At 39.2% G+C, this 12,120-nt stretch overlaps 1 protein-coding gene across 1 annotated transcript in view; it reads left to right on the plus strand.

The window, feature by feature from the left end:
* The window catches only part of KCNH5 (potassium voltage-gated channel subfamily H member 5), a 141,906-nt gene that overhangs the window by 88,412 nt on the left and 41,374 nt on the right, over nucleotides 1–12,120 (plus strand). Inside the window, exon 8 of the mRNA XM_042866255.1 lies at nucleotides 7,006–7,205. Coding sequence (XP_042722189.1) covers nucleotides 7,006–7,205 — 200 coding nt within the window. The remainder of the gene's footprint in view (nucleotides 1–7,005; nucleotides 7,206–12,120) is intronic.

Raw genomic sequence — 12,120 nt, forward strand, 5'->3', positions numbered from 1 at the left:
GTTCTGTCCAGATCCTGAATTTGCAGAAAAGAAAATGTGAGGGGACATTTTTGTGTGTGTGGATGACTTGTATGAGTGAGAATCAGCATTTGGTTCAATTATGTCAGTTCTGTGGTCACTTCACAAAGCAGAATTATTCTGAAAATAACGGGATGTAAGCATCACCTCCAGATTGGAGGTTTTTAGTATTTAACAGTATTAAGTGCTTTGTTTTCTTCCTCCTAAAAATACCCTTTAATTACATACAAGACCTGTCCTCAGGGACTGCAGGCTGATTAATTAAAATACAGAAGGAAGGAACTACTGCCTAGAAACAGCACTGCTTTACCTGTGCTCGGTCTCATTGTTTTCAGGTAGTTTCTGTGCAAGTGATACTCTGTTATGCTAACTGCTGTATTTTCCTTACCTTTCACGGCCACGCATGGCCAGTGTTTTATAGCTGAGATCATTTACCTAATTGTTCTGATTCCTTTCTTATTAATTGTGTTGAGAAGCAAATTGAACATCTAATTAAATAAATAAACAATGTTAGATCTGGGAGAAGTAGAAAGACTGAGAAAATTAGGAGATTAGAAGGAAGAGTGATGGTTGCAGAATGCCTGAGCCCATTCATACTGTATGTTCACCTCTACTTACACATACAGTCATATCTGTGCATACCTACATGGTGTAGATACATGTTGTCTTTCTGAGTGTCTGCACACCATCATCTGTATGTGGTACAAATTTTTTATGTTGGCATATGGGGAAAAAAGGAGCCTGGAAGGAGAGAGCTAGAAGCTAGAAATATCTTCCACTGCAGTTAAGTACTTGGAAGGTGTGTTTACAAATTTCCTATTGTATTTTAACAAGACAGGCAGTTTAGGTAGTATACCTCAGAGCTCAAGTGATGTTCTGGCATCCTGCCTCCAGCAGCATTGCTGTCCTGGGTTTATCTTAATGTGACAAGAGCTTGGTATTCCACTAAAAAAATCCCTTAAAAATACTGAAGAAAGGGGGGAAAAATGTAGGGAAAAGAATAAATAAATAAATAAATAAATAAATAAATAAATAAAAATGAGAACCCAAAGCCCAAATCTAGCAACAAGCTGTCAAGTTGTTTCATACAGTAATACTGACAGCTGCCAACTTTACACAGATAATTTTTTTTTTTCCTGGAAATGATTACTTCTGAGAGACTGTTGGTTCCCATGCTTCCTTCCATACAGTACTTCAGGAGGTCCTATGCACCCTGTACTTGCTCCTGGTGACAAGTCTGACACAAGGAGACACAGAGGAGGACAGATGGGATGGTTTTAATCCACAGGTGTAAGCACTAGCCAGTAAAAACACTGAAGACCAGCTGCTCCAGAAAAGCAGCTTTTATTCTTTGATGGAGAAAGGAATGTGAAGGATTTCTGTGATGGGTGATTGTTTGACAGGCACCGCTGAAACTTTTTTGAAATGATGGAGATTTGCATGGAAATGAGGCAATGCTAAGAATAATATTCAAAATGGAGAAAATGATAAAGGAGAAAGGGAGCAAAGTGTAGGAGATGTGCAGTTGCTGGCATTCATGGGGAACATAATTTTCATGAATTTTGGTTATCTTCCTCACTGCTTTCCTTTTGCACTTCAATGCTTTTCGGGAAGTGATTGCCTTAGTATTAACATTTATGGCAGAGGACTTCTTGCAGCATCTCAGATACTAGATGGGCTGTTTGGTGAGGAGGTGTTGGATTTCTGGAGAAATGAAAATAAAAAAGCATTAGTATTAAGAAATGGTTTAGTTCATTTTAACAATTTATGCTTCTCTCTATTCATGTCATACTCTTTTTATAAGTGGAAACTTAAATATTCCTCCACCAATTGTCACCACCAGAGGTTGTGACCCGCTAGGTCCAATTTCTACTGCATATGAAATAGGTAGAAAAAGCCTCTCAGTCTCTTACAGCAGAGGTCTCAGGGAAACAGTTTCCACAGTTAAGGCTCCTTCACTACAAGACAGATTTTTCAGGTGATGTGAGGTTTTGCTGCTCAGTTAACAAAGGTTATGCTGTTTGCCCTGCTGCCTGTTATGGTGCAGTCACCACCGTTTTTCAGGCTGTGTCTGCCTGCTTGCTCACCTCCATGGAATAATACAGTGAAGAAGAAGCAGAATCAAGACATGCAAATCTTTTCAGATGAAAGAAAATGCCAGAAATTGCATATGAATGCCAAGAGAAGATCACTAAACCCGTGCAGGGCTATGCAGCACAGAGTGGTCTAATCGCATGGGGTGACTGTGGTAAGGTGTGCTGAGCAGGGAAGATACTGTACATGAGCTGTAACCTCAAGCTGCTTAGACAGCTGCACTGTCAGACCTAGGCAGCCCTTGGTGCTTAAATTCAGGAGGATTTTTTTCTGTCTATGCTGCCAAGGAACCTTAGCCAACTTCTGCTACTGTCGCTTGCTTCCTATGGATTGGAAGCTGGACATGCTAATAGGTATGGGAAACACAAACCTTAATTTAATTGAAGTCTGTCTCAGCAAACCATGGTAGTGTACTTTGTACCAATTTGGCTTGTCTTGGATTGGAACTGTGTCCCAAAATATAGCACATCACATTTGCATGGCAAAGAGGCATCAGAGCTCTAAACTAAATATTTTCCTTTTTCTAAGTGCTCTTATAAACAAAAATGCTGCTGTTAAAAATTAGTGACTGCACAAGTGCAGTTGAAAGCTCTTGTTTTTATAAGAATTTATGAGGAAAGTATGCAAAATGTGTGACTGCATCCAAAGCAGCTGTTCCACTCAGCTGTGCAAACAGCATCCCCTGTAAAGAAAAGAACAGGCAAGTGTCAGTTCCTACAGTTTACTACTGATGATCCTTGTAATTACATAATTATTTAGTTCTTGTCAAATATCTCATCAGTGCAAGCAGAGATTTTACAAATCTATCATTATTATCATTATCCTCTTAATTTAGAGCTTGCATAACTATGTTGTCAGAAAGTGTTGAGTCAGGAGAGCAGGGGTGAATCTCACTTGGAGCCATGGAGGAGCTGTACACCTTCTGTGGACAGCAGTGTGAGACAGATGAGTGCATGGAGGACCACCACCTCCCTGTGCTGGCAATGTGGGACATACATCTGGATGCAGGAACTGTATGTAGAGCATATCGGCTATATGGGTGATGGATTCATGCTGGTGCAATAATTTCTTGAACACAGTTGCATCCGGCACTCCCCTTATTTTAGCAGTCAGGTGATTATGATGGGAAGTTCAGTGCTGAAATTCACTGCAGAGTCCAGGTCTTTGGCTGGACATAGCAAGGCTTTGGTGTGGCTTATGGGAGGATAAATACACTGGTTTATTTGGCACAGAAATTGCAGTGATATGACTGCAGGTGTACTAGGAGGAAAGAGGTTGTTGCTTTTTTTTTTTTCTACTTGCACTGCCTGCAGCTGTTTTGCAGTCTGAGTGACTGTGTGGAGGAAAGGAGTAACAGAAAACTGCTCTGCTTTTCAAATAGCTCACACATTTGTATTTGGAGCTTATATCTAATTATGTGTAGTATCTACAAAGCTGGATTTATGTCTAATCTCTCCAATGAAAGATGTAGCTTTTATAAGATTAATCAAATAATCTTAGAAGAGTGCCTAATACCAAAAATTCTTTGAAGAAGGTGCAGCTAGCCTCTGCAGCATGCAAAAATAAGTATCCATGTTTTTCCAGAACTGAGGCTTCACTTTCTTTGAAATTGACTTGAAAGTATATTGTATAACCTTAAATAATACTTCATCATAAAGCACACCATAGAGAAAATTTCATTTCTCAGTCAAGTCTTCAGTGCGTGAAGGCAGATGTTCCTATTTGGATTTGTTTAACATACAGTCAGGATAACAGGGGATCTGAAATACTTTGGGATAATTTCAGTAAATCTGAGTCTTCTTTCTTTTTTTAATGAAAATTCCTTGTTTTTAAACAGTCCTAAAGTTTTATATAACACTGTTGCTAAATCATGCAAAAATATTTTATGCCTGTATGAGTATAGTAGTGCAACACACATTTTAGACATAAAAATATGTACCACTTAGATCCTCCTATATAATTTAGGGAACACTTCTTTAACGCAGAAGAGTTAAAATGGAAATTAAGATAACAGTTGATCCATCTTTAGGACTGAGCAGAAATATTTCCACATCATTATTTTAAATGGATCGGTATGAAATCTTGTGAAGACTGAGATTTACCTGGATGGAGCAATTAAGTAAGTGAGCATCGCATGTCTGTAGGAAACAGAAGAATTATGGAGGTCTCTGACCCATTCAAGAGAAGATGAATAAATAGTGTCTGACCTAGCCAGTCATTTCAAGGAATCAGCTAAAGTAATTTCCCCTCCAGCCTGTGTGGCATCATTTCTTCCTTTTTGCCTGAGCTTCTCGCAAAAGGAGAGACTAAATTAAAACTATTGAAGTGTATGTGTGATTTTAGAGATTGCTTAAATCCTCATGCATTCAGGAGTCACACAGTATTTTATAAGCTTCAAAACCTCTTGCAAATGATCTTTGCTTCCAATTCTCCCCGCCAAAAATAATTAAAATCCAGCCAAAAGTGAAAGGCCTTCAGTAACGCTCCTCTGCCTTTGTTTATTAAAGGTAGTGTCCACACCTGCCCCTGTGACATTTGCTCATTAAGCAAGTGTTCCTTTGCAAATTATGGGTCTCTTACAGAGAGCTTTCAGCTCTTATAAGCTGAGGAGTGCCCATTAGCAGTGCCCACACATCTCAGGCTGCCAGCTGTCCATGCAGAGAATAGCCAGCTGAGGAGCAGAACCAGCTCACCTCCCTGGTCCGGCCCCTCTCTGTGATGTTTGCTGCGCCCATCCTCAAGTTGAGTGCCTGTAAGCAAATGTAACTTGTATGCAGGCTCTGTGGCTTGTAGGCTTGTGAATTCTGGCTCACTGGAGTTCTATGGGATAATGTTTCCATCAGATTTTGCAATCTTATTTATTCTATCCTTAATTTCTTGAGCAGACGTGCTCTCTTTAGGTACAACTTTCCAGGATCCTATATTAAGAGACACAGAGCTAGAATTTCTCTTCTGGCAGAGCATTTGCTACAAATATTCCCTGCCAAAGAGTTTTTATTTTTGCAGAGGAGGGTGTATGTGCCATTTGCTTCAGACAAGCTGTTTTAGCCATGGCACACATAACTGTTTCCAGCCTGGCAAGTATCAGAGCTGAGTATTTTTTTTTCCTTATCTAACAGGGCACTGTGTCACGTTTTCAATCAGCCTGTGTCTTTTCCTGGGGTTTACGTGGCCAGGTTGCACTGAGTGCACTGCCATTTTTATTCACATGACAGAATGTGAATATAGCTCCAGAATTTAATACATTTCAGTCATGCAGAAAGGCAGGGTTGTGGGGCCAGTTCTGATTTCTCTTTACCTTTATGGTTGGAGTCATTTTAACACTGCATCATCAGAAGGTGAGAAAGGGAGATGTTCTGCGCTCACATATCTGATGAGCTGAGTTTGAGATAAATGAGCACATCAGAAGGATGAAGAATGTCACACTTGGAAGTGGTACTTTGTCAAGCTTGTCCAGCTGCAAAATCCAGAGGAGCAAAGAAAGCTGAAAAGAACCCAATGCAGGGGGCATCCATCCATCCTAAACTTTTCATGATATTAATGTTAATATACTCAGAGAAGTGTTGCTATCTATACAGGTGGGCACAGAGATATGGAAAACCCTTTAGTGGCTAGCAAACATGAAACAATGATCAGTAAAGCAAGGGGGGGAGGGGGGGAATTAATTGCCCTTTGCAGAGAGCTTTATTTTTCACAATCACATAGAGTATTCATCTGCTGTGCTCTTTAAAACTGAAAGCTTGTTCATCTACACTCCTCTCTGTAAGACCTTATTCAGTACAGTCTTGTCATTTGAGATTCAAAAAACCCCTTTGACTGTGATGAAACAGCGAACGTTGTATTTCTCATGAACTCCAGCATCTAATTTTTATACTAATGTAGTGAAACACAGTGCGATATGGAAATACACTTTTTTTTTATCAAATAGGCCTTAGGAAAGCATGATGTTTCTTTAAAAATGCCATCTTTTGAGTAGGGATGATAAACAATATTAAATAACTGTGAAACAGAGTGAGCTTTCTGGAATGATATAGACGTGTTGTATTGAGGGAAGACATTATGCACTGAGAGACAGAAAGCATTTTTCCTTTCACAATGGGTTATTCTTTGCCATTTCTGTTTTGTTTTGTTTTGTTTTAAATGCAGTGTGGAAATGCATAGCTGAACTTCAGTATACAGTACCTCTGAGTAAAGATTATTAAAAATGACAGGCAGACTTCTGTGTATTTGATAATATCAAGTCAGAAGTGAAGTGCCATGCATTGGCATTACGAGAAATCACAATAATTCTCTTTTCTGCAAAACCTGTGTTGCTTAATGGAAGAATGTCATTTTGGGCTTCCTTGCAAGGGTAATTATATTGTGACTCAATAAGGAGCTTTAAACTTCCTTGGCTTTAAGACTATCTTTCAATCCACCAGCGTTCATGATAGCATGAGCAAAGGTGTACATTTATGGTTTTGCTTGAGTGCTTTGTCAGATTTAGGCTTCAGATATCAACCGTCCTCTTTCAGAGTTTCACCGCATCGCTCTTGCAGTAGTGTACTGAATATGGTGCCTTATCAATTGGAAAGGCTTACTCAGAACGTGTGATTTCCTTGAATACAGCATGTCATTCTTTAGAACAACTCACCAGGCTACGCTTGAAAGTAAAGATAGCATGTTTAGAAAGGGGAGAATCAAACCAGAAAAGAAGGTAATGCCAAGAGTGGCTTTGAGGGAGTGCTTCCTGCTCTGCCTTGTCCTCCTCTTGTCCTACTGGCCATACACCTGGGAATTTCTATTGTTAGCTGATGCCATTTTTCTGTCTTTGAAATCATTAGTGACTGGCATTTTACTGGAGCATGCATATTTATTTTTAACTGTCTTTGTGATTTATTTTTTTTTTTCCAGCTCTTCTTTATGCAACTATTTTTGGAAACGTCACCACAATTTTCCAGCAGATGTATGCCAACACCAACCGATACCATGAAATGCTGAACAATGTGAGAGATTTCCTAAAATTATATCAAGTCCCAAAAGGCCTTAGTGAAAGAGTCATGGATTACATTGTCTCAACCTGGTCCATGTCCAAAGGAATTGACACAGAGAAGGTATGAGTACATGAGGTAACAATTTAGATAGAGTTTGTATATATTGTATGCTTTCTTTGAAACAGAACTGTGTAACGGCATGTAACTTACTAACAAATTCTTAACTGCATGCTACTCCCTTAGTATGGTTGTGGTTGGACCAAAAATGGAATGTTGTCAAAAATGGTGATTGTGCCACTTTGGAAATTTGCCTTTTATCATTATGGTAAATGTTTTCTGCTTTCTAGTCTTGCTTTGCCAAAACGCTAAACAGTTTTAATGTACTTAATTATTGAAATCAACAGGAAATTCATCTTCAAATTATATCTGAGGACATAATTTAATGTCAAACCTACACTAATCAGTATTTTCTGAAAAGTATTGGCATCTGTGAGTTGCAATGAAATGAGTTTGATTGGTTTGGACCTTCTGCTGATGTCCAGGACATCGACATTCCCATCAGCCTAATTAGTATAACATTTAATGGCAGCAGAGATTGATCTTGAGCTGAAATCTCTCAACTAGAACTTAAGGCCTTTGGTTGCCAGGAAGATGCAGAAAATGTGGTAGTGTTGTCAGCTGTGCTGGGTGGAAGTCCTACCTGACTTTTGCCCTCAGAAAGGAGTGGTTATTCAGGTGTCTTCAAAGGTCTGTTAAGGAAAAGGTTGTCTGCACAGTGTCTCATCCATTTTCGGGTTGGACCGAGTGAACTGTCCTCCGAGCTTCTCTCTCTGAGAGGTGTGTAGTGAAGTCTACCTAGCTTTGGGCTGGATGTTTTAGAGAGTTCAAATCAGATGGGAGGGTTTCCACCTGTAGTGCCTAGAATGAATATTTTAAGATTTAGAATTGCTGGAGACTGGTGATGTTCCTTCGACATCTGTAGAGCTGATACACATCAGCTGAAGTTAGGCTCTCAGGCTCCAATTTCCATGAAGTTTTGCTGTCTGAGAATTTACAAAGCAATTTTCTGAGGGAGGGCAAGGTATTGTCACGGCAAATTAATGTCCTAAAATGTACAGTGTTTACAGAGCTTTGAAGTTCTTGCTTTGTCTAAATCTATTGTGTAGTATGGGATGATGATGCAGTTTGTTCGGACATGCAAAATTAAAGTTGCTACACTGACAAATTTAGTTTTACATCATGCTGGTGCAACAACAGTTATCATACTCATTTTCTGCAATGAAATTCAGTTTACCATACCAAATATAACAATATTAATTAATACAGATTTTGACTTTTTGGTTCAGTATGCCTCATTCCTTAATATGTTAATTTCTTATACACTAATACCCTAACTTCCAAATGCTGACTCATACAATGTTAGAAGTGAACTTTTCTATTGTAAACTACAATAAATGCATTCAGTCTTACAGTGTAAACTAAAAAACATGTGAAAATGGAACTTTCATTTGCATTTATTTCCTTGTAGTTAAGCCAGAATACTGTATTATTCTGCCACATTTTCATTAGATTTTAATGATGCTCTGCAGTTAATGAGGAAAACCTATGCTTTAATTACTGAAATTTCCTTCCATAGTTTCCACATGTCCGGTTTTATAGCTTATAAAAATGCAGTTAGAGCTATAATCTTCAGCTTGTGGTAAGCAGTGTTCTCTGGTCTGTAAGACAGTAATGGCTGCTTAGCTAGATAATTGATATGGCTGTAAAATCTGTGACTTAGGTTTTTAACAATTTTCCCTTGGTAAAGACTTGCCTAAACTTAGGCCTGGATCCAAAACCTATTTATAACAGTGGAAGGATTTCAGGAACCTCTGCATCTGGACATCAGTATTTGGATCTAATCGAACTTCCCAGAAAAGCCAGTGTTGCAGAAGAACAGAGACGAGATAAACGTAAGAACTTGAGCATCGGTTTGAATATGTTGGTATTTTGTATCCCCTACAGCCTGCAAGTCTGCAAAAGCAACAGCACCAGCAGCCCTTAGTGCCCACACTAAGCATCCCAGAGTCTGTATGAGAGCTTAAGGCAGTTTGCTTTTGGCTACAGGACCTTAACTGAAGATTGATGTAGTGAAGATTGGTTTTGGAAGAAGGGTAGAAAGCTGTTTCATAACACAACAGTTTTCCTACCTTTATTTCCACTCTGGACAGTGTTGTGATATGCTTCACTGAGTCAAATTAGAAAATGTAAATCCCAGCTGAGAGTTGAGGGAGACAGTGGTACAGTTCCAGAGGCTAGTCTTGTAGGGTGGAGCATTCCTCTTCCATTAGTTCCATCTTTATCCCTTCAAGTCCATTTTAAGGCACTCTGCATTTAAATTGAATCCATCTGTGCTAACCCCAGAGCATCAGGTGGATGGAAGCACGCTATAGAGACCTCCAAGGTACACAGGCTTAAATTTATTACCATTAACATAGTGAGGCTAGCAAGATTACGCTGCACCTGCAGCTGAGCTGCTAAATCCAGACAGTCCTCCAGTGTATGTTGGAATAGGGGATTACTGACCCAGGTCTTGACTAGCTTCTCTTGCTCACCTTAGCAGCCTGGTCATTGCCTTAGGGGCTCCTTCCAGTCCGGATTTCAAAGCTCCAACAGTGAGATCCTACCCAGTCTGCAGTCCAGATATTTTTGGATCAAATGAGTTCCCATTCCAGTTCTTTTTAAGTCTTTCAGTAAGCTTATTATCCTGCAAAGCACGTATGCTCACAACACGTGGAAATTAGTGAAGAGTTTCTAAACTTTCCAGTTTCCGTCAGACAGTTTCCGTCATCCACGGTTGTTTTTAAACCTAACGTACATTATTACATCCTAAACTGTTCCAAATATACCTACACTGTCACACTGGAATGTGTTTTGCAACATCACTTGCCACAGATTTACAATACATTTCATTCAGTCACTCAGCATGTTGAAATGGCTTTGTTTTGAAATCTAAATTCAGAGGACAAGAAGATTAATATATGTAAGAAGTGTTACAGTAGGTTCCTATGGTGATGAACCATCCTAGCAATTTGAGGTACTAAAAATAAGCACGTGTATGTGCTTCTTTGATAACTAAAGATTTTAACTTCATGCACTTGAATTTGAAGTACAGCTTGATTGGAATTACTACCATTTAACGTGTGTAGATGTGTTGTGTCAGAACTTGCATATCTACCTTTGAATGACACTTTTCTAAATAAGGTGTTAGCTAAAACCAGAAAGGATGAGTCCTTATCAGACAAGCAGCAAAGACAAAGTGGAAGTTAGCATGGAGAAAAATTAATGAAAATCTAGTCCTTGCTGCTTGTGGGAAATGTCTGTCTCAAACAAAACTTTGTTTTAAAGCTTCCATTGATTGTGTTTATATGTGGGAGAGGCGTTGATCTTCCACACCGAAGCAATGGTGCCTTAAGCACACAGATTAGACTTCACTGTTCTCCTCGGGCACAGCTCATCTTCAAATCCCATCTTCAAACCACAGCACTTCAACCTGTCTCTGAGTGTTCACAAATAAGGAATTAACAATGACACTAAAAGCATTAGTGTATTTATTATTATTACTTAAGGGGAAGCAAGTGGCCTATGATCTATAATCTTAAATCACTTGAACGTTAGAGCCCTGCTCTGACAGCTAGGATGATGTATGTAGTACATGCACATGGACTCTGTCTCCTGGAGTAACACTGGCTCAGACGAGATGGAATTTATTTTTACATTTAATACTGTATGTTTTGGGGTTATTCATCTAATAATGACCAAAATCATCAAAAAACTAATAAACCCTTATATACTTAAACAGGATTTCTGACACAGCAGAATGTGTTTCTTGGGTTTTTTTTTTTTTTTTTTGAGAGAGAGGTATAAAACAGGCCAGTGCATTCTCTGCATATTGTTACTTTTAAGCAGCTGAAAAAAATCTGTAGAGTAGTAATCCATGAAACACACACTGAATTCAAACCTCTTAAGTTTTTATTGAAATCTACTAGGCAGCAAATGAAAAATTCATAGATATTAGCTCTTCTACGAGAAATAGGTCATTATATGTGAAAGCAGAACAGCCATTAACATACACATACAGATGTCTCAAGGTCTCATCTAATGATAGCATTCTGAAATGTCAGAGATTTTCTGTTCTTGACCTCCATGCTGTTGTATGGCTTAGGATTTGCTCAGAAAGCAATTAAATAAATGCTTATCATGTTTTAATAGTCAGTTTGTTCAGAAAAGCCGTAGGTTGGAAGAAGAAAATGTTTCTATTTAGTCTGAACCTAATCATCACTGGCAATTCAAATGAATGCCAATTCCACATTGAAATGACTGAAAAGGAAATCTGGGAAAGTAGTATTAAAACTGTTCATTACTGGCCCACTAAGCTTTCATTTAGGAGAGATAGGTTTATGGTAAATAGACACAGTTTGTAACTTTATTAAACATTAGTCTACAAAGTACAGTGCAGTTTAGTTATGTTTGTTCTCAGTAAGATTTTCAAGAGCTATAGTAAGAATTACCAACACCCAGAGAAAAACAGGGAAATCAGGCTGCCATTCCTACGGTGCCCCACCACATAGAGGTGTCTGTAATTGCTGGCTGGACTTTCTCCTGGATGACTGATGTACAAGGCTTCCAAGCTTCATGGCCAAAGAGATCTACAAAATTAGGCGTGACAGCTACCCACAATCCCATGCTGAAGAGGGAAGGTAAAAACCATTTGGACAAGTATTTTTGTTTCGTTGTAGAGGCGAGGTTGTTGGTCGTTCCTTGCAGATCGGGACGAGGTGAACAAGAAGTCTCCCCTCACCTCAGAGAGCTGAGCTAGGACCAGGTACAGTTGCAATCCACGGTTGTTTGGAGAGCGGGCTGCAGGAGAGACGGTCAGGGTCTCACTGTCCTTCGCAGAGGTCCAAGCACGGGGTCTGTGCACCAGTGGGGCTTTGTGTTTCACCTTAATGAATGGTATGGATGATTCACCTCCAGTATGCACTGTGCTGAGCCA

The sequence above is a fragment of the Lagopus leucura genome, unplaced genomic scaffold (genome assembly GCF_019238085.1).
Source record: "Lagopus leucura isolate 7727_CA_CO unplaced genomic scaffold, USGS_WTPT01 Super-Scaffold_1, whole genome shotgun sequence".
Lineage (NCBI taxonomy): Eukaryota > Metazoa > Chordata > Aves > Galliformes > Phasianidae > Lagopus > Lagopus leucura.